The 22,796-nt window shown below is 37.1% G+C and overlaps 4 protein-coding genes and 1 pseudogene across 9 annotated transcripts; 3 read left to right on the top strand and 2 right to left on the bottom strand.

Annotated features, from left to right (window-relative positions):
• Positions 1 to 9: 9 nt before the first annotated feature.
• On the bottom strand, positions 10 to 6,560 carry LOC125216079 (putative late blight resistance protein homolog R1A-4). Of its 5 annotated transcripts, none has more exons than XR_007175351.1 (3): positions 3,941 to 6,560; positions 3,306 to 3,725; positions 2,875 to 3,214 (listed from the first exon to the last, which is right to left on the bottom strand). XR_007175351.1 is itself a non-coding variant. In XM_048117697.1 (2 exons), the coding sequence occupies exon 1, from the start codon at positions 6,469 to 6,471 to the stop codon at positions 3,988 to 3,990; it is 2,484 nt and encodes an 827-aa protein (XP_047973654.1). In that variant the 5' UTR covers positions 6,472 to 6,560; the 3' UTR covers positions 10 to 304; positions 3,941 to 3,987. The 5 variants fall into 5 exon arrangements, 3 of the variants coding, with proteins under 3 accessions (XP_047973654.1, XP_047973655.1, XP_047973656.1); XR_007175352.1 differs by having other exon boundaries at positions 2,875 to 3,207; XM_048117697.1 differs by lacking the exons at positions 2,875 to 3,214; positions 3,306 to 3,725 and adding an exon at positions 10 to 304.
• Positions 139 to 2,775, bottom strand: LOC125210276 (toMV susceptible protein tm-2-like). Its single transcript, XM_048109835.1, has 6 exons — positions 2,423 to 2,775; positions 2,093 to 2,351; positions 1,684 to 1,855; positions 1,364 to 1,529; positions 991 to 1,233; positions 139 to 304 (listed from the first exon to the last, which is right to left on the bottom strand). Exons 1-6 carry the CDS (start codon positions 2,773 to 2,775, stop codon positions 139 to 141), a joined length of 1,359 nt encoding a protein of 452 aa, XP_047965792.1.
• A 293-nt stretch (positions 6,561 to 6,853) lies between the features above and the next one.
• Positions 6,854 to 9,816, top strand: LOC125211975 (putative late blight resistance protein homolog R1B-16). 2 transcript variants are annotated; one of them, XM_048111951.1, is made up of 3 exons: positions 6,854 to 6,990; positions 7,116 to 7,204; positions 7,541 to 9,816. In XM_048111951.1, the coding sequence occupies exon 3, from the start codon at positions 7,580 to 7,582 to the stop codon at positions 9,710 to 9,712; it is 2,133 nt and encodes a 710-aa protein (XP_047967908.1). In that variant the 5' UTR covers positions 6,854 to 6,990; positions 7,116 to 7,204; positions 7,541 to 7,579; the 3' UTR covers positions 9,713 to 9,816. The 2 variants fall into 2 exon arrangements, with proteins under 2 accessions (XP_047967908.1, XP_047967909.1); XM_048111952.1 differs by lacking the exons at positions 6,854 to 6,990; positions 7,116 to 7,204 and having other exon boundaries at positions 7,614 to 7,745; positions 7,960 to 9,816.
• A 1,003-nt stretch (positions 9,817 to 10,819) lies between these two features.
• Positions 10,820 to 13,375, top strand: LOC125212689 (putative late blight resistance protein homolog R1B-14). Its single transcript, XM_048112920.1, has 2 exons — positions 10,820 to 11,228; positions 11,307 to 13,375. Exons 1-2 carry the CDS (start codon positions 11,069 to 11,071, stop codon positions 13,214 to 13,216), a joined length of 2,070 nt encoding a protein of 689 aa, XP_047968877.1. The 5' UTR covers positions 10,820 to 11,068; the 3' UTR covers positions 13,217 to 13,375.
• A 2,192-nt stretch (positions 13,376 to 15,567) lies between these two features.
• LOC125210275 lies at positions 15,568 to 21,114 on the top strand (annotated as a pseudogene).
• The last annotated feature ends 1,682 nt before the right edge of the window (positions 21,115 to 22,796 follow it).

Below are 22,796 nucleotides of genomic sequence, written 5' to 3'. Positions count from 1 at the left end.
TAAGGGGCGGTTTTAGATTAACGCGACCGCCTAAGGATATTACTATCATATACTATAACTGAAGAGAATTGAATTGGACGTGACCATCAGATCATCTAACCAAGCCGAGTATGTATGTGTATATTCTTGAGTTACAAGTTACAACTGTGGCTCCGCTTCTTTGTAGTTTACAATCTTCAGCTCAGCATCTGTATAGTCTAACCGAATTAGAGGCTTAGGGCGTTTCATATAGCCATAGGCTACCCTTTTAGATTTTCTGTAGCTTAGAGGCCGCTCTTCTATTACCGTCTTTGCCTTTCTCACACTAAACACACACAGACTTACAGGTTAGAGCTCATATACTGTATAACATGCTATTCACTGAGATTACACATTTACAAATATACTACTCCACTACTATAAAATTCACAGATAATGTAACACATTCACAATCATTAATCAGCTAATGGTTTTGGGTGGAGTATTAGACTTTGTGCTCTATAGTAGTATATAGAAATGAGATTAATAAGAATGAAATTAAATTAAAAACGAGAACTCATGCATAAAATTCATTAATTTGAGATTAATATTTACACATATATAACCAGAAATCAAGTTTTTGGGTATTGCACATGACCTTTTATATGTTTATGTATCCTTAGTTTTTCACTCGCTCTTATATAATGTATAGTATTATTTAGGGATGTGATCCGTTCTGTAACTAAGTTTCTTGTACCCAAAGCAATATATTAAAAATGTCACTAATACTTGAAATGTCAAAACAAATATCAACGCATTTTAATGTGATCGTGTTCACATTTTTAGTACACTTGCGTTAATCAGTTAACAAGTTAGCAATTTAAGAAAAGTTAGCATTTTAAAGCACCCTACTTTGTTTTATCCCTAAATATTGTTATCTACATTTTAAATACTATTATGAAATTCATAAAAAAACAGAGCTTCATTTTCTGTATATTCTGTAGCAATATTCTCTAACCTTTCAATGTTTACGAGCTCGTGTTCTTTGAGCTCGGCAATGCCGTCACAATCAATGCAACGAACTTGAAATCCATCATTTCCATAACTCCTTTGCTCCTCCTGCATTCTCTGGCAGACTCCGCCAGAGACTCCGCACAGAGCTTGACCCCGACGAGCTCAAGCGTCGGAATCTCTCCAATATCATCCGGAATCCTACTCAGACGCCGGCAGTCACGGATGAATAAGGTCTTCAGCCTCGGAAGTTGGGGTTCCACTCTGCAAGATTCGATCCGTCGATAAGCAGAGACTTCAGCCGAGGGAAATCTCCATCACAGACACTCCACTGTCGCCCCCAGAAATTTAACTTTATCAGTTTCAACACTTGCAAATTAGGCAACGGACCGACAATGCCAATGTAAGGCTCGAACGGCCCCACCCGATCAGTGTCAACTTCTTCAGTGAGTCCGGAGCAACCAGGGTTGCGTCCCCGGAGTCGCTCCACTCGGTTTCCAGCTCCAGCTGCAGCTTCTCAAGGCGACACAGGTGTACGAGGTTGTGGAGGAGCAAGTCGCCTTGCCACGGAAAAGGTGAGGCACAGTTTTGTAAGGTTTGGGAACATGCTGAGCATGCTTATTGAGCACGTGAGGTTTTTCAATTTGCCAAGTGTTTGGAGATTTTGTAGAGAGAAAGTGGGATTATTGGCATTAGGAATGAGCAAGCAGCAACCAGAAATTATGAGATGCCTTAATTGAGGCATTTGCCAAATCTCATGTGGCAGAGGACGATACAGAGATACTTTGATGATCAATGCTTGAAGATTCTGAAGATTTGATATCGCTCTGGATAGTTGCTCATCGTAGCAGAAAGCTAGGTACCTCAGATGAAAGAGCTCGAAGAACTGATCAGGGATCAAACGAGACATAAATCGAACTTTAGCACGCCTAGAATCCTGAGCAAGCTCAGGCTTCCGATAGAGGCGAGTTTAGTGTGTTGGAAGCACAAGATAGTACGGATGGTCGAGGCAAATGAGTGGACACCCGAACCAGAGATGCTGATCCTGCGGATGCGGTGACCCTGCCCGTGATGTGCACGAAAAACTTCTGTTGGTGTGCTAGCTTGATGCACATTTCGGTACCATATCATGAAGGCTGCAACTTTTGATTCTGCCATCAGACTTCCTCTTGGTGACCACGACGAGGCTCCTGTCGACAAGATCCTCCAGATACTGCTCTGCAGTGTCTTCGAATTCAACAAAGCCTTCAGCTACCCATAGCCTGATCAGGTCTGTGACTTTGATCTCGTGATCTTCGGGAAAGCCTGCCATGTACAAGAAACATGGCTTCAAATGAAGAGGCAGATGGTTGTAGCTCAAGGACAAAATCTTTTCTATCTGGCTGTCTCCAGTGGCAAGAGATGATTTTACATTACTTGCAATTTTGTCCCACACAGCCCGAGTCTTGCTCACTGTGGATAGGAGCCCTGCAACCACCACCACTGCAAGAGGCAGTCCTCCGCAGCTTCTTGCAATCTCCTTTCCGGCACTCTCCAGCTCAGGAGGAATGTGATCCAGGTGAGCGGAGAGTAGGCTCCAAAGCTCTGATCAGCATCCATCAACTTCATCTCGTGGAAAAGGGCAGAGGCATCAGCATCGGCATAAGCAGCCACATTTGCTAGCCTTGTCGTTAACATGATCCGACTTCCATTCTCGTTGTCGGGAAACAGAATTTTTGCATAATCCAACACCTCTATGCTCCATATATCATCCATCACAATGAGAAACCTCCTCCCTACTAGGATTTTGTGCACTTTTAGTGCCATTTCAGTATTGCTCATTTCAGGAATTTCCAACAGGGACTCGTTGCCCTCTTCAGATCTGTCTCTTGTGGATTCTTTCCTCCATTCCGTCGAATTCTTTCATAGAATCCAGCAGATCTGAAAGAATTGCTCTCTCGCTATGATCTTGTGATACTGTCACCCAAGCACGGATCTGAAAATGCTCCCTGATTAATGGATCGTCGTAGATAGTTCTAGCGAGAGTCGTTTTCCCAATACCTCCCATGCCAAATATTGGGAGGGTTTGGAGGTGTGGCGAATGGCTACAAAGGCGTGTCTTCATTCCTAACAAATCCTCATTCAATTCTACAACCATTTTCCATTATCCAGCATCTGCAACTAGTGATGATGATGATGAACTAGCCTCGATAGAATCATCAATTTGTGCGTCTTTGAATTTGATGCTATTTTTCATCTCTGCCGCCTCTTGGGCGATTGAATCCATTAGATTTCTTACTTTACGCAACTTGATTTCAAACTTGAATCTACTTAGTTGTGCAATCCAGTGTGTGTACCTGAGATTGTGACGAATTTGTTCCGTCATAAGCATTTCGATGATATCCTCGGCTTCCATTGCTGCATCTCTGATTCTGGATTCCAGATTCTCTGATTCGGCGGGAAAATCGTGGAGAAAAGCTAGGAATAAAAGAGCGTGTTTATCTAGTGATGCAATCTGTTTTGTTTGGTGGGGAGAAATGGAATATCTGCCGCCGGGATGGAGGATTTGAGTTATGGTTTTTTCAAGGGAAACAAGAGAAGAATAAGCCATTATGGTAATGAGATGAACTAGAAGGATTATGGAATTGCTACTGCATATTGGAAAGGGAAAGAGGAGAGAATTAGCGATGAAATGTTCGGCGGTGGGGTTGACCGATGACCATTACACGCTTTTATTTTTCCTCACTCGTCTTTTCAACACTTGACAAAACCTGTTACTTAAATTCAACAATTCTAATTTCATTACCATAAATTATTAAATTGCTAAAAGCCTAAAATGCTTATTAAAGATTGCTGAGCTCAGGCATATCCTGTTATCTCTTTGTTCGATTACATGTAAATCTCGTTCTGCATGATTATTGTAAAGTTGAATGCAAAACTGAATAAAGGAGGGAATAAACAAGTTGTAACTCAGTCATATAGTTATACTCACCTGGCTTTTGTTGACAACAGCAACAGAGTCAAGTTTGAAAGAGCATGTCAAAAATGCTTCACACTTACTTGAACATCTCCATCCCATCTTGCTTGTATCTTTTTTGCTGAGTCGAAAATAGATTGATTATGATCATCGATCTCAATCAGTTCAAGTGTTCGAAGCGTCCTAAAAGCAATTGGAATCTCAGACAAACACAGGCAACGAAGAAGCATTAGGCTCTTGAGCCTCGGAAAGTGGCTACTTCTAGCTCTCCAAAACCGCAGATTTGATTCGTCAATAAGCAGCAGTCTCAACTGACAAAATCCTCCCCATGTAGTTTCCCATTGCTCCCCATCGAAAGCATACTTCCTTAGTTTCAACACTTGAAGACTAGGCAACGAACCAACAATCTGCATATCACTCCAAGGAAGACGACACCCACTTAACGTTAACTTCTTCAGTGACAGAGGAAAAACAAGATTCAAACTCGGCCAGAATGATCGATGCGACTCCAATTTCAATTTCTCAATTTGAAGCAAACATGTAAGGTTGCCAAGATGACAGCCTTCCCCAAACTTCTCTTCAGAGTAGCGTATTCCCAGCTTTCGAATGTTTGGAATCATTTCCATCATCCTTTCACTACATATAAAGTCAGTTGCCAAAGAAAGTGTTTGCAAGTTTTCCAGAGGAAGAGCTGCTTCTTCAGGATGGGCCAAAGGAAGAAAGGAGAAGGCAATTAGATGTCTTAATTGCCTCAGCCTCCAAATCTCCACCGGCAAACGAACCTCAAATCGATAAATAATTAACGTTTGAAGATTCTTCAGCTTTGATATGGCTGGAGGAACAATATTAGTTGGAATGTTGGAAGCAAGGTAAGTTAGATAAATCAGATCAAACACTTGACTTGGCTCCCAATCCCAATAGTCGTTTCTACGCAAAACATGAAGAATCCTAAGCAAACTGAAATTCTTTACACAGCCTGAACGCCTATAACCTTTATGTGGGATGCAAATAATAGAACGCGTCCGTGAGCTATGCATAGAGTCCTTGAGATCTAGATCGGACCAAGTAGCACTTATGCGTCTATGATTTTTCATGACTCGTGGAAGAAAATGTCTTCTCAAGATAGGACTCGGTAAGTAATCCACAACTGGAAGAAGTAGCATTGCTCGTCCACTCTCTCTTATGCAAAAGTCCCGCACAACATCATGGAGTTTGCACCTTTTGATTTTTCCATCAAAGTTGGTGCTAGTGACCAAAACAAGACCTCTCTCGACAAGATCCTCCAGACAATTGTCCGCCTCTTCCTCTAACCTTTTAGACGCGTCTGAACATTGTATAAAGCCTTCAGCTACCCATAATTTGTTGAGTTCTGAGACACAAACCTCATAATCTTCTGGGAAGCCTCCCATGTACAAGAAACAAGCCTTTCGATGATGAGGCAAGTGGTTGTAACTCAAAGAGATTATAGTTTCCGGTCGTCCATCACTTTCTGCAATTTGCTTCCAAACCAGATAAGTCCTATCAATCTTGGATAAAATCCCTGCCACCACCACAACAGAAAGAGGCAACCCTCTGCATTGTGCTGCAATTTCTCTCCCAACTTGTTCCAATTCAGGAGCACAATGTTGATCTCCAATCACCTTCGCTCGCAACAAACTCCAACTATCATCCGCACTCAAGAAACGCACCGTATGAGAGGGACCAAATTGGCTAGCATATGCAGCCACATCTTGCAGCCTCGTGGTTAGAATGACCCGACTTCCATTATCATCATCGGGAAATAACTCCCTCACATCATCCCAAACTCTCGTACTCCACACGTCGTCCATTACAATCAAATACCTCTTACCCCTTAAGCATTGGTTAATTCTATCCTCCTTAGAGATCTTGCTCTCTACATCTAAAATTCCTTTCACAGAAGCTAGCAAATCTAAAGCAATACTTCCTACACTATAATCTTGCGAAACTGTCACCCAACCTTGAATATCAAAACACTCCATAATTGGTGGACTATTATAAACAAGTTTAGCAAGTGTAGTCTTACCGATACCTCCAGTTCCCACAATTGGGAGGACTTGCAGTTTGGTTGAAGAAGAACCAAAAGTCAGCTGCTTCATGATCCAAAACAGATCTTCATGACTACCAAGCACCACGTCTTTGCTTTTGGCTGCACGTCTCAACGATGAGCTGACAGCAGTAGAATTAAGCTTCTCGGCTACCGCATCTCCGGCGGTGGAATTCAGTTTCTCTGATGCTTCCTTCAGCTGGATCTCCAGCTCAGAAAAGCGCGATCTGAAATCTGATGGATTTATTTCACAGAGAAATAGATCGATTAGATTTTCTGCGGTATTTGCGATGTCTCTGATTTGGCTTTCCAAACTATTGGCTTTTCCGGGAGAGTTGTGAAGACACGATTGCAAGACGACGGCGTTTTCGCGGATGGATCTGATGATTTGTTGATGTAGAGGAAGAATAGTGGGAGTGTGATCGTGATTTAGGATTTGGTTTATGGTTTGTGCAAGTGAAACAACAGCAGCATAAGCCATTTCAGCCTTTAGGTATTCATAGACAATCAACCGTTGAGCTCGATTATTTCCAACTGATAAAAAAATCACGAGAAAATCGGATGTGTGGGGGACTCTACCACTACAATATCGAAAATGTACCCACTATGATATTTCTTCCATATATGGAAAAAACGCCAACAGCATTGGCGTGTTATTAAGGTAAAACGCCAACTAAACCGGCGTTTTACAATTTCTTATTGAATTAAATTTAAATACTATTTTATTATAAAAACGCCAAAGCCATTGGCGAGTTCATGGTTAAAACGCCATTGTTGGTGGCGTTTTTCACTTAAAACGCCAACGATGTTGGCGCCTTATCATTGACACAGATATCAGTCCAGTCTTTCTCCAAAATGACGAACCCTAATGCTTTACCCATCCCAAATGCGAAAAAACATTCAGCTGCGTGAAAACCTTGCCCGGGTTGACTCAATCGGCGATTTGAGAGAGAAGATTTTGATTTTGGTCTACCCTTCCACTCATTAGTCCTCCTATTCGGTTAGTATACATAATTTTTGACTAATATTTGATGGATTGTTATGATAGTATATATTATTGTGTAGTTAATTATAAAAATATTGTTGATGACACCAATTCACTCCTTGTTGATGCAATTGATAGAGGGAGGGCGAAATCACCGAGAAGCAGCAGTTGTGTGTGAGTTTTCGCAATTTGGGGAGGAGGGTTTCGCGATTTGGGGGAGGAGAAGCTGGTATAATTCATTCAGCCAAAAAATGCCAATGACATCGGCGTTTCTAAATTTTAATTTTTTTTTAAACACGCCAACCGAGTCGGCGTCTATAAATAAAAATAACGTATTATTTTTTTTCCAATAATTGCTTATAAACGCCTTTGTCAGTGGCATTTTTTACATAAACACGCCAACCAGAATGGCGGGTTATAATCCATAGTGTATTTTAATAAAATCAAAATTAAATTGTAAAACGCCGCTTTAGATGGCGTTTTCCATTAATAACACGCCAAAGCCGTTGGCGTTTTTCCCATAGATGGAAGAAATAACAAAGTGGGTACATTTTCGTTATTGTAGTAGTAGAGTGCCCCAGAGATCCGATTTTCTCCAAAAATCATGCGATCCAGAAGTTGTCCAGCTGCAAATCCGCCGTCAAGGCTCCCGCCGACGGTCAAAATCGATGCGATCGGTCTCGATCCTGATACCAGAGCAATCAAGGAGCGTCTCTTCTCAGATTCAAAGGAGCTCCAAATCATTCCGATCGTCGGCGCCGGCGGAATCGGTAAAACCACTCTCGCTCGAACTATTTATCAGGATCACTTAATCATAAGAAGTTATGATATTGTTGCTTGGGTTACAGTATCTCAGAATTATAGCTTTGGAGATATTTTTAAGAATTTGCTTGTTTCCATGAAAGAATTTGTGAGAGAAGATATTAAATCAGAACTGAGCAACCATGAAATTGCTGAAAAAGTGTATCAAACTTTATACTGTAGGAGGTATTTGATTGTGATAGATGATATGTGGAGTGAGAAGACTTGGGATGAAGTCAGAATCTATTTTCCTGATAATGTTAATGGAAGTCGAATCATTTTAACCACGAGGCTGGAGGATGTGGCTGCTTGTGCTGACTCTTCCAAGAATTTTCATCAGATGAAGTTCTTGAAGGGTGATGAGAGTTGGGATTTATTGAAGAAGCAAGTGTTCAAATCTGGAAATTATCCTCCCATTTTGGAGAAGATAGGAAGGAAGATTGCATTAACCTGTGGAGGATTGCCCCTTGCAATTGTTGTGATTGCAGGGATTTTATCTGAAGTGAGTCGAACCGAAGCCGATTGGGAACAAGTTGCAAACAACTTAAACTTAGCCACCACTGCACATGAGGAGAAGTATGCTGCAATCTTAGATTTGAGTTATACTCATTTGCCTCATCATTTGAGGAGCTGTTTCTTGTACATGGGAGCCTTTCCTGAAGATTACGAGATTCGATCTCAAAATTTGGTGAAGTTATGGGTAGCTGAGGGTTTTGTGCAATCTGAGGAAGTAGCAGAGGAGTTTCTGATGGATCTTGTCAAGAGAAATCTTGTTTTGGTGAAGAAGAGGAAGTCCAACGGCCGAATCAAAAGTTGCGGCCTTCATGATCTGTTGCGTGACTTGTGCTTAGTGAGAGCGGTGGAAGAGAACTTTCTTCTGTATTTCATGGGTAAGTTTGTTCTTCCTGAGATTTTCGAAGATCAAGTCCGCATTAGTGTATCGTATTCTGATAATCTTTTAGAGATAGACGGCTCAACCATCCAAACTATCATATGCTACCAAAGAAGTAAAATAGACTCATTGGAGAAGTTCAAATTGCTCAGCATTCTAGATATGGTGAAAGCTGATCTCCCTGTTCAAGTGTTTGAGCTTCTCCAGTTAAAACATTTGGCCCTCAGCTCCCCTACTGTGATTCCATCTTCAGTATTAAACCTTCAAAATCTCGAAACCTTGATTATCTATCCACGAGAACCATGTATGGTGACTTTACCGGATGAAATATGGAAGATGTCGCGTTTAAGGCATCTCATCGCCTCCTCATTTCACCCCTTACCCCATCCAGACGGTGAAACTCCTCCTTTACAAAACTTGCAAACGCTTTCACTTGTGACGAACTTTGTATGCAGTGAAAGGATGGTGGTAATGATTCCAAACATTAAGAAGTTGGGGATATGTTACTCAGATGAGAATCTTGATGGGGAATGGAATCTAGAAAATCTTCAATGTTTGGATCAACTTGAGAAATTGAAAATGGAGATACGCGGCGACTTCCCTTCAAGGCCATGTCTGAAACCTGGCTTTTATCCTGAGTTGCTGAAAAAGTTAACATTGAGTGGTTGGCGGCTTCCTTGGAAAGATCTGAGTACTGTTGGTTCGTTGCCTAATCTTCAAGTGCTGAAATTACAAAACTACGCTTGTGACGGAAGCGTTTGGGAAACAAGTGATGATGGATTCAAAGAGCTGGAGTTTCTTCTGGTTGATGAATCAAATCTTGAGGAATGGTCGACAGAGAGTAGCCACTTTCCAAAGCTCAAGAGTCTAGTATTTCAACGGTGTCCTTATCTTAGCGAGATTCCGGATGATATTGGATACATTCCGGCACTCGAACTGATTGAGGTTGATGGCCGGAACAAACATCTGGTGGAATCGGCTGAAAGGATACAAAAGGAACAAGAAACGGAGTATGAAAATTACAGCATTCGAGTTCGTTATTGATACTAGGATTTTCAAACTCTTCATGTATTTTACATGAGGGCCTTGTGAAGTTATGCTACTAATTATTGATATTTATATTTAAGTATAGAAAATAAATTGAGATATACTACTCCGGCCACGATTAAAAAACAAACTCACTTTGCACGAGTTTTAAAAATTTATTTTAACTTTGTAAAAAGAGTTGGTTAATGGAATGTGAGTGTCATGTATATAGTAGTACTTATTTTATAGTAGCAAAATATAAGTATTAATGACTAATGAGTTTGGATCCATTAACCAAAAATGAATAAATAAATATGTCTTTATTTATAAACATCCCAAAACATCCCAGATTTTAGTGGGTGATATGACTTTTAATACAAAATTAGTAAAGTATAAGAAAAAAAATGTTTATTTTTCAAAATTGAGGTAAAGTATCATGTATGATGTAATTTTCATTTTTCAAAACTTTTTTAAAACTAAAATTCCTTAAATATTTTTTTATATATAATAAGAAAGGGAATATATAAAGTTCATTGCTCTTCTCGGCCAATGCATGCAAACTGGTATATTAACAAATGTGGATTCTTGAAATATCAGACAATAAAATCGCTACTGCCAAGAACGAAGGATTGTAACTACGACTTCATTTAGCAATTAGAAAGAGCAAAAAATTGTAAGGATTGGTATTTTGCTTGAATATTCATCTTTGCATTTTGCCACTGTTATATTGAGTAGTGTGGTACTCCAGTAGTTGTGCATACAATATATTATCGACTTGATTTATTTTTACTTCTGCTTTGAGTTGTTTGTTTTCCATCTTTTCTTGATCTGATTTTGCTTCCTTCTAACTTGGTTGATTCTTATCAGATTCGTTAACAAGATAATCATCTTATCAGTCGAGCTATTCAAAAAGTAGTTAATAAATACCTGAATGATCCAACTTCCAAGGACAATCTATTACTTTTATCTGGTAAATAAATAGGATTATCGTAGTTGCTAACTTTGTTAATCGCGTTTAATAATATTATACTAATATAGTAGGAGTAATATAGAAACGGAATTCGGTAGAAATTATTGAGCTGTTTGAGTAGTGAATAGTGATATTTTGTGCTTTGTTTCGTATTCATTGACTTGAACGCTTTTGCTCTGTTCTTCTCACTCACACATACACTCTTCATCTTCCAAACCATTTGATAATCCTCGAACAAGTTTGATCATCAAAGCCTCCATTCGAGAAATCACAGCTCGAACAGTTTTCAACACTTCGGAAAACAACCCATCTGAAAAGCTTTCCACCACATTCTACCGATTGATCGAGTCAACTCTCACTCAAAAATCAAGCTCAAATTCAATCAAGTCAACCGTTAAACAGCCATGCGATCCAGTGCTTCTCCAGCTCCACCATCGCGCCTTGCACCGTCCGGAAAAATCGACGCGGTTGGCCTCGAGAACGACGTTGAGGCAATTATGAATTGGCTCCGTCGAGATGCGCACGAGCTCCTCTTCATCCCGATCGCCGGCGCAGGAGGAATCGGTAAAACAACCCTAGCTCGAAATGTTTATCACGATCCCTATTTCATCGATACCTATGATATTCGTGCTTGGGTTACAGTATCTCAGGAATATAGTTTCAGCGACATTTTCGCAAATCTGCTTGTTTCCATGAAAAAATTCGTTAGAGAAGACATTTCCAGCTTAACCAAAGAGGAAATTCCCTTAAAAGTTCACCAAACTTTAACGAATCGAAGATATTTTATCGTAATTGATGATATGTGGAGTACCAAGGCTTGGGATGAGATAAAGCCCTATTTCCCCAACAACAACAACACAAGTCGGATAATATTGACCACGAGGCTAGAGGATGTGGCTGAGTATGTTGTTTTTCCGGAGAAATTCCATCAGATGCAGTATTTGGAAGATGATCAGAGTTTGAGTCTGCTTAAGAAGGAGTTATGTAAAGGGGAATGTCGTCTTCCGATGATGGAAACGATGGAGGATATAGCAACAAGGATCACGAAGAGCTGCGGAGGGCTGCCCCTTGCGATTGTGGTGACTGCAGGACTTCTCTCGGAAGTCAGTGAGACGGAAGCTGACTGGGAGCAGATCGCCTTCACCTCGAATCTGGCCATCACTGCGGATGAGGACCAGTATACTGCGATCTTAGATTTGAGCTATACCAATTTGCCTCACCATTTGAGGCCTTGTTTCTTATACATGGGAGCCTTTCCGGAAGATTATGATATTCGAGTCTCGAAATTGGTGAAATTTTGGATAGCTGAGGACTTGGTTAAATCAATTGCACCCAAAACCCCTGAAGAGGTAGCAGAGGGGTGGCTGGAGGATTTGGTTAGGAGGAATCTTGTTTTGGTTACCAAGAGGAAGTCGAATGGCAGAATCAAGAGCTGTGGCCTTCATGATCTGTTGCGCGACTTGTGCCTTATGAGAGCCCTGGAAGACAATTTTCTTCTATGTTTTATGGGTTCGTTTTTTCTACCCGAAATCTTTGCAACTCAGCTTCGTATTAGTATATCTCATTCCAATATCCTTGCACACATTGACGGCTCAACCATTCATACTATTATATGCTACAGCCATAGTTCAGTAGACTCTTTGGAGAAATTTAGGTTGCTCAAGGTTTTGGATATGTTAAACTCAAAAATCCCAGCTCATGTGTTTGAGCTGATTGATCTTAGATTTCTTGCTTTTAGCTACTCCACTGTGAATCCCGCGTCGATACCAAGCCTCCAGTATCTCCAAACCTTGATTATTTATCCAAATAACTCTTCTGTGGTGGTTCAGTTGCCGGTTGAGATATGGAAGATGCCATGGTTAAGGCATCTCATCTCCCCCTCCTTACAACTCTTGCTCCACCCCGATGGAGCAACTCCTCCTTCCGAAAGCTTGCAAACGCTTTCACTTGCAGCCAACTTTGAATGTAATGAAAGGGTGGTGAAAATGATTCCTAATGTTAGGAAGTTGGGCGTATGTTACTCCGAAGAGAAGCTTGATGGGAGCTATCATCTAGAGAACCTTCAATGTTTGAATCGACTTGAGAAATTCAAAATGGAGATACGTAGTAGTCTCCCTTTCAGTCCACAGCTGAATTTTGTTCTTCCCGAGTCTCTCAGAAAGTTAACCTTGAGCGGTTGGCGGCATACTTGGGAAGATTTGAGTATTGTCGGTTCGTTGCCTAATCTTCAAGTGCTCAAACTGCGAAACTACGCCTGTGATGGAAAAATTTGGGAACCAATTGAGGGAGAATTCGAACAGCTGGAATTTCTTCTAATTGACGAATCAAATCTTGAGGAATGGTTGGCAGAAAGCAACCACTTTCCGAAACTCAAGAGTCTAGTGCTTAAAGGCTGTCCTTCTCTTAGTGTGATTCCAGAGGATATCGGATTCATTCCGACACTTGAATTGATTGAACTCGATGGGCAGAACAAATCTCTTGTGGAGTCGGCCAAAAGCATTCAAAAGGATCAAATGGAGAATGAAAATTACAGCATTCATATTCGTTATTGAAATGCTCTTTTACTTATCAGTTTCTGGAACACTATTTATATATTTGTAGCAGTATCTTGTGGCTTTCTGAATGTTGATGATTTTGGCAGACTAATGCTGTGTGATTTTGTCATGTAATGCATTACTGTGTGATTTTTTCATTTAATGCTTCTTGTTGTAGTTTGCTGTTGTCATCTTCTTTTTCATGTTTGACTTATCATAATGAAGGCATAAAACTCTTGGAATTGTTTAGGAATCTAAGGTGATGCATTAAGGAGAAGTTCGTCAATAAATTTCCATTCATAATGATGAGAATTTTCTGAGGGTTAGTGCAATAGATTTTAGGAGTAAATGAGGGGTATTAATAGCATACTACTTGTGAAATTTCCCTCCAAGTTTTAGGATCACTTCATGTAATTTTACCTCAAAGTTTTTGGGTCACATCTTTGTAAATAGTCCCTTTCCCATTGTTTGATCACGTCCAAAATGAAAGCAATGCAGATTCATTTCTTTAAAATAAAAGAGAAGTAATTAAAATAAAAGAGAAGTAATTAAAATAATTTTAGTGGATAGTGAAACTCTCATTATTAGTATTAGTATTTAAATGATTGTATAAGAGTGTCCACAATAAGGTGCAACTGTCACGCCACAGCCAAAAAAAACTTGTCCACCTAGTCAGCACAGCCACAAAAAATTCTTCTATCACATCAACACAAAATAAATTAAGAAAAAGAAAAACACATTTTTTACTGCCGCAACGGTCACAACGGCTCACAATAGGCCGCCGCGAGACCGCTGCCACCACCCCTCTTGCCACGGCGCCCCCCGTGGCACCGCGGCGGTGCTATTGTGGACATTTTTGTAAATAACCTGATGTATCGGGATAATAAATTAGGATAATTTTCCATAAAAAAATGTTCATATTTTGATAGAAAGGCCGTAAATGAAAAATGCATATATTTTTATCGGGGGAGGAAGCATTTAACAATTGAGTTTGTACTGTGACAAAAGATAAAGAATTTGAAACTAACACATCTAACAAGTGAACATGACAAATACAAAGTCAAATAATATATGGAACATTTAGTCTGATATGGATGGTGTACATACAATGAAAACAGAAGCTTGCACCAAGTAGCAACTTAATAAGTGCTCTTTGCACGCGACTGTCTGTTGTGTGACTCTTGTCCAACCTAATTAGATAAAAGTCGTTCAAAGTAAAACAAAAAGAAATTAATTATCTTTATATATTTCTCATTATTGATAAAAATATATTTGACTAAAAGTCTAAAATTAGTCCCTTACATTTTCCCAAAAAAATATTTTTGTCGTATATATTAAATGGGTTAACTTTTCATCTCAAACAATATATTTTGGTCCATATTTAACGGTTCTGTAAAAAAATAACAGTCACCTGCATCTTAAAGTCCAAAATTATTCGTATACTTTTGTACCAAAAACATATTTGGTCCTACACATTATTGTTAGGTTTTTTTCTAAAGTACTGTCCTATGTTTTGGTCTATATTTAACTCATCAATTTAGTCAAAATGCAGTTGACCGTTAACATCACTGCTCAATTGTTTGGATTCTTTCCATTTACAATGGTGAGAAATTTCTGAGGATTAGTGTATTAGCGCAATAAATTTATGAGTAAATGAAGGACATTAATAGCATACTTTTTTCCCTTCAAGGTTTGGATCACTTCATGTGATTTTTCCCTCCACGCTTCCGGATCACATCTTTGTAAATTTTCTCTGCTCACTTCTTGATCACTTCTAGCTGAAGTAATACAAATTCGTTTTTTAATCCAGTGCGATTAACTAATATCTTTAATTTAATCTATATTATTTTACCAATTTGATGCATGATTTGAATTAATCTATAAATTAGAATTTTTTAAATTTATTAAGTTGTTTTGAAGTACTATTTATTTACTTTCTTATTTAATTAGAATATGTATATGAAAAGTTACTAACCAATAATAATTGTTTGTTAGTTATATTCTTTGCTTCAATTAATTATATAGGAGTTTCTTTTAGTTTATTTCATTTCAAAGTTTTATTTTATTTATGTTTAGAATATACCTATGAAATAAATGCTCTTTATACGCGACTTTATGTAAATTACCTTCGTATCTAACCCCCCAATTAGATAAAAGTGAAGCGCCAAGGAAAGCAAAAGGAAATGATTTTATCTTAAAATATTTCTCTTTTTAAAGAGAAATAATTAAAGAATCCATCTCCCACGAACGACAAAACTTCCAAGAAAGAACCTTTCAACCAATTAACCCACTATAATAACACATTAACACTTCCTTCGACGCGTTACATACAATACATATAAATATATATAGGGACGTGTTGTTGATTAATTATACAAAGTCATACATAGTTATTATACACATTTACTAACAAAGAGAGAGAGAGAGAGAGAGGGAAATGGAGAAGAGTTACAACAACTATAGGGTGTTTGGATTTTACAACCGGAAATTCAAGATCAGCGAGCCCCACGCGCCGCCGGAGGTCACGGCGGCGTTCAAACAATACGCGGAGGGAGGGGCCCACATGAAGGCGGAGCAGCTGCACAAGTTCTTGCTGGAGTACCAAGGGTGCACCTCCGCCCACGCGGCGGAGATCATGGCGAAGGTGTTCCTCCCCCACCACAACGCCGCCGGCCTCACCCTCGATCAATTCTTCCATTTCGTCTTCAACTCTCATCTCAATGCTCCTATCAATTCTCAGGTTTTTTTGCTAATTTCTCTCTCTTTTTTTTTACTCCATTTCTTAAATGTTTGAATTGCACTATTGGTTGGTTACATTTTTGGGATTTGTGGAAAATTGAATTTACATAAAAATATAAGGATGTAGAGTCAACTGTTTAAATAGATTGGTTAATGTTGTTATTAGGTATGTGAGATATTATTAGGATATGCTTAATTTGGTCATCTTCTACTAATTTAAATGCTAAGTCGTGTACACGTTCGATGGAATCCAAGAAATGAAGTCCAGCAAATATTTTAAGCCGCCTATTTTCTCCTATAATACAAACTTTTAAACTTAACCACTGACCAATTTAACTGAAGCACAATTTTAAGAAAATTAAGTATAATGTGGAAACCTTACAGTTATTCAAGAATAAACTTAGTTTAAAACTAGTAAAATGTCTTGAAATATAATACTTCTTTCCGTCCCTTAAAAATAAAAACTTTTGAAACGACATGAATTTTAATGTAAAATTGATAAAGATTGAGATATAGAAAAAAATATGTTAATGAAAAATGGACCCCACCTTATTAGAGATAAAGACATTATAATAGAAAATTTACATTTTAAGGAGGATCAAAAAGAAAGAGTTTTATTTTTGGGGGAGAGGATACATGAATAAAAATTCATAACTAATTCCATACCAAATTGGCATAGTATTTTGGGATACCTCTAATAATTTCTTGCCAAATGAAAAAAAAATCCACTTACCACGTTAATTAAACACTAACTCAATAAAACTAACTATACAAAATAGACATCCATTAATCAAAGACTGACGTTATAGTACTACTGTTAAATATGGAATACCATCGTATAATAGACGTGCAATATATATAGTAATCATGTCAAGAAAAAAAAACACATTACAACTCTTTCATAGTTGTACTATTTTAAGATTTTATTGGTGAAATCTTTTTTCTTGTTTTATATCTATAGTATATACTATAACTTTATACAAATAAAATTTATGACTATAACTTATAAGTTTTTGTTAGCATTAATCAATTATAATTTTCAATATTTTCTTATTCATGTAAAAAATCAAAAAGTTCATTGGAAATTTACAAGAAAATATTAAAAATTATAAATAATTTTCATTATTTTCTTATTACCATGTAAACAATTAAGAAATAATTGAAATTATACACGAAAATATTAAAAACTATAATTGGTTACTTAATATGATAACAAAATATAAGCTATAGTCATAATTTTGAATAAAGTTTCCATATAATATAAATACAAAACAAGAAAAAAAAGGCTCACCAATTATAAAGTATCAAAATAGTACTATCAAAGAGATATAATATATTTTTCTTTCTTGACATGAAAATATTGTAATATAATTACTTTTTTATGTGTAAAATAATATACATCTATGTAGTATATTACACGCCTTGATGGCAATTTCCATATTCAATAGTAGCAATGCTACTTCCCTATAATTAATGGATGTCTATTATTTTATTGAATTGGTGTTAATTGACGTGTCTCATGTGGACCTTTTTTTTTCTTTTGCTAGGAGTGTATATCAACTTGGTATGAAAGAATCATGGAATTTTTATTGGGTAAAATGTTACTAGAATATTTCAATGTAGTAGCATGAGTATTATTTTGCACTACTACTTATACAATGAGAAATAGGGTACGTTACATTTTAAAACATTCAAACAATATTTCAACCTTTTATTTTTAGGCTTTTAGCCATAAGCCCCTAAACCTCACGAAAATAAATTCTTAATTCTCAAATTTAAAAATAATTTTATAAATTACTCCATGTTCTAACATAAAATACCTCTGAAAAAATTTAAAATTATTGGAGGAACATGGACCCCACTCCCACTGACATTTTGAATACTTTACTTTAGAATGGCTTTTATAACGTACAGTTTAAACTTTTGGTAGCTTTAATTTTGTAGATGAATGGTAACCGAATAGTTATAAATTCTCAGTTTTCATAAATTGCATTTTTTAAAATTTTTATTTTGTGGTTAAAATAAATACATGATATATGATGTTTATATTACTGTCTCAATCCATGCACAATTTTTTTTAAATATATTCTGTTTGCATTCACATTTTCATCAAATATGGCTATTATTACTTCACACTCATAAAAGTTACTGTATAGCAATTGAGCTACTAAACTTATGTTTATGTAAATTCCATTAAAAAGGCATTTTTCATAAAAAGTAGGAGTAGTATATAAGTTTTGTGACACACAATATGTCGAAACACTAGAAAGAAAAGTGGTGCATGGCTATATAATGATCCTGTATCCTGCATAAGCTCAACCAACTTACTACCAAAAATCTTTATCAACAATCAATTAATTAGCTCAACTCAAGGGCTTGATATTTGTATTTAGTAGTAGTAATAATCACATCAATTTTAGTAGTTTTCCTAAAACAAAACAAAACAATAGCACATAAGATAAATAATCTGGTGAGTTTACTGATTGCATCTATTGTGTTTGGTTGAGAAATTAAAGCATAGATTTAGCTTAACAAATTGTGAAAAATTCCTTCAGGTGCACCATGACATGAGTGCTCCAATGCAACATTATTTCATATATACAGGCCACAATTCCTACTTAATCGGAAACCAGTTGAACAGCGAGTGTAGCGAAGTCCCCATCATCCACGCTCTCGAAAATGGTGTTCGAGGCATTGAGTTAGATCTATGGCCCAATTCACAAAGACAACATTCAAGTTTATCACGGAAAGTATGTTTTCCTGCACTTATATATTGCTTGCACATTTACTAATTCCCGAACCCAACAGCTTACTGTGACTTGCAGAACACTGACTCCTCCCGTGCCATTGATGAGATGCTTAGAGTCGATCAAAAGCCAGCGTTCATTAAATCTCCGTACCCTGTCATAATCACTCTAGAAGATCACCTTCCTCCACATCTTCAAGCTAAAGTTGCAGAGGTAACAAATTAACTCTCTCTGTTATGGAAACATCATAACATCATTTTAAAGACTGTAAAGTCAATTTTGGTCCTACATATATGACCAAAATACGAATTTAGTAAAAAAACATTCACTTTTTGAAAAACAGAGTCCATGCTTAATGAAAGTGTGGACCGAAGTAGTCATTTTTTTCGATTTTGTCAAAAAACTAATGGTCGAATGCTAATTGCGCAGGTGGCATGACCGTTAGCTTTTTGAGACCGTCAAAAAAGGACAACTGCGACAAGGATTTCATTGTTATGGTGATTTCAAAAGATGAATGTTTTTAGACCAGATTCCGTATTTGGTCATATGTTAGGACAGAATTGGCTTCTTCTTTTAAAGATTCACATGTTTTATTAATTGTGCAGATGGTTACTCGTGTTTTTGGAGATATGCTTTATTGTCCCGAGTCAGATAGCTTGGAAGCGTTTCCATCGCCTAACGACTTGAAGCACAAGATCATACTCTCTACCAAGCCACCAAAGAGTACCTTGCCGATAACAATTTAGACCTATCTAATTCACCTCTGCCCGAAAAATATATGTCTGAGGTAAAAATATTTATTTCTAGACATGCTAGTGTTGAATGTGGTTACAATGAAACTTTATATCTCAGAGTGACGCGAAGAAGGCGAGGAAGTGCAAGAAAGCTGAGGGTAGGGCTGCCCGAATATAACGTCTCATAGGCATTCGCGCAGGGAGTGCGAAAGAAGGGATTGAGGCAGGCTCTAAGAAGATGGAAGCAACAATGTTAGTAGGCTTAGTTTGAGTGAACAGAGGCTGGAAAAGGCTGCTGATTTATATGGAACAGATGTCGTAAGGTAGTCATGTAATATACTACTCTCGATGTCCCTGTAGTAGAGACATTTCGTTTTGAGCACTCATTTGAAAAAATGATACTAATAAATAGTTAAAATACTGAGACAGTATTGCAAAGAGAATAATACTCTCTATGCACTTTAACTATTTATTAGTGTCATTTTCATACGATTACTCAAAGAAATGCCTAGTGAGACGAAGGGAGTATATAATTGTAAATTAGATTTATGATAATGGTTGATTTTGTAGATTCACACAGAGGAATATAATGAGGATATATCCAAAGGGAACGAGTAACCTCATCTAACTATAAGCCAATGATAGGGTGGATGCATGGAGCTCAGATGGTTGCCTTTAACATGCAGGTAGGTTTATTTTTCAAATTAATTGAGCTTAATTTGTAACATTAATTTGATGGGTATATATGATTATATGATGTATAGGGGCATGGAAAATCGCTTCAGATTATGAAGGGGCTGTTTAGTTCGAATGGAGGCTGTGGGTATGTGAAGAAGCCTGAGTTTCTTATGAAGAAAGGTGTAAACAATGAGGTTTTCGACCCCAAACTAACATTGCCTGTCAAGATGATTTTAAAGGTGAGTTAGGATGACATCATTTTTAAAAATAATACTGCCCCTCTGTTCATGAATAAAGTATGCACTTTGCTATTTTGGGACGTCCACAAATAATAAAGCATCTACATTAATATTTATTTTTAGACTTAGTTTTTTCACCCATTTATATATAGTTCAAAAAAATTCTTAAACCATATGTCGGTCAAAAAGCGTCTTTGCAAAGAGTATTTCATTATTTGATCTGCGGTAGCGCAGGTAAGTGTATACATGGGAGACGGGTGGCGACATGATTTCAGCCTTGCACGCACTTTGACACATATTCACCACCTGATTTCTACACCAAGGTAAAGCAACAATTAGACAGATACTTACCTACATAAATAAAAAGATACAAATTGATAAGTTAGATAACTCATCTATCTTGAAGTTATATAAAAAAATGACTTAATATGTATATTCTTGTTTATTTATCTTTCAACCAAACTGCTGCTTTAGGTGCACATAATCGGGGTGGGACGGATAGTGCAAAGGAGAAGACGGATGTTAAGAAAGACGAGTGGATCCCGTATTGGAACGAAGAGTTTACGTTTGGATTGAGAATTCCGGAGCTAGCGGTGTTGAGGATTGAAGTAAGGGATCATGATACATCTAAAAAGGGTGATTTTGGGGCCAAACTTGCTTGCGGTGTCGGAGCTAAGGCAGGATACGTGCAGTTCCTCTCTACGATAGGAAGTGTCTCAAATACAATTTCTGTCAAACTCCTTATGCGCTTTCAGTTTCACTATAATTCTTCTCTTTGATTAACCAGCCTCAAATTTTCTAAATTCTGTCCGATATCTCTTTTTCTCTTTCCTTGTAACAACTGACTACATTCATTCTGTCCCGTTATAAGCAAAGAGTTTCTTTTGTGCAAATAGAAATTTAAAAATTGATGTTTAAAGAGTTAATAAAGAGAATAAAATATGAAAGAAAATAAAGCGAGAAGAATGATGATAGAATAAAAAAGATTAGAAAATAAAATAAGAGAGTAAATGTTAAAAATTTGCCAAAAAAAAAAGAACTCACTTTAAGTAGATGTATATTTTTAACATGATCATCAATTCTATATGGACTAAAGTCGAAAATTGCTCATGTATCTTTGCTAAAAAATTGATCTTACACATTAAGTATTAGCTTCTTGTCCTAGATAATATATTTTGGTCTATATTTAACGATTCGTAAAAATTAACGCTCAACCACATTTAGGCCTGATTAGTGAGTTAAATTAATGGACCCAAAGTGTTGTTTAAGACCATATGCTAACACACTTAATGCATAACCAAATAAGGTTTTTTGTACAAATATATTAGTTTCGGACTTTAAAACTCAATTGACCATTAAAAAATGGAACAAACATATTGTTTAGGATCGGAATTAACACACTTAATGTGTAGGATCAAAATATTTTTTAAACAAATGTACGAGACCAATTTTAGACTTTAGTCTTCTATCTATATAGGAACAAATATACTACAATATGAAGGAATATATACCCCAAAGAATAATCCATACTCTCAAGGAAAAAACTAATCTCATGTTTTTTTTTACAAATTTGTTGGGGCTTTATTTTTTTTTGTCCTTCAAACAAAGTTATGGGGTTAACTAAACTTAACCTCCCAAATTCCTCAAAAAAGTTCTTTTGACCCCATTTTTCCAAAGATCAAAATATCAAAAAAATCGATTTTGGAACGAATAAAGAAAATTCCCAAAAATTTCCCAATTTTATTTTTCTTCAAAAAATTTTTTGTTTACTTGATGCGGTTATATTATGTTGTGTCAAATTTTCGATAACAATTGGGGTTTTTTATTGTCAAAAAAGATTTTGACATGTCTTTGTAAAAAGAAAACCAAATTTACATCAATCTTTTTAAATTTTTACTTCAAACGATCCTTGATCTCTTTAATTTTGCTTTTTTCTCTTGATGGTCCACAATCCAGATCCAAATGAGCAACAATAACTCAAGATTATGTTTAAAAAAAGGGTTTTGAATCACGAGGCCCCAAAGAACTTTGGGCCAAATAAGGATCTCCTTACCCGTTGAGGGTTTGTTTCGATGATGAATACCAAAAATTTAAAGAAGTCAATAGTATGGAGCCATCACAGCGGGGAAGGGAAAAAGGGCGGCTATTGTGGGATGGCCCCGAAGTACACCCTAGAAAGCCCGATGGTCTTGGTACACATTTTTTGACGCATAGAATCTGATTTGACAACAACCAAAAGGGTAACAATGTTTTGGAATACGATTGCCCAAAATACCACATGTGTGATCACTATTTATTAGCACTAAAAAAAACCTGCAAGCATACATGGTAGATCTAATATAGCTAAAGGGCGGTCGGGATATAACCGAGGGAAATAAGATTGCAACTAAAAAAACCTTAAATCCCCCCCTTAAAATAACGTTTTTTATTTTTAGTTTGTCCCAATAAAAATGAAAATTTC

The sequence above is a fragment of the Salvia hispanica genome, chromosome 3 (assembly GCF_023119035.1).
Source record: "Salvia hispanica cultivar TCC Black 2014 chromosome 3, UniMelb_Shisp_WGS_1.0, whole genome shotgun sequence".
In the NCBI taxonomy this organism is placed as follows: domain Eukaryota; kingdom Viridiplantae; phylum Streptophyta; class Magnoliopsida; order Lamiales; family Lamiaceae; genus Salvia; species Salvia hispanica.
The sequence above is the reverse complement of the archived record's forward strand: the minus strand, read 5'-3'. Positions and strand labels throughout refer to the sequence as shown.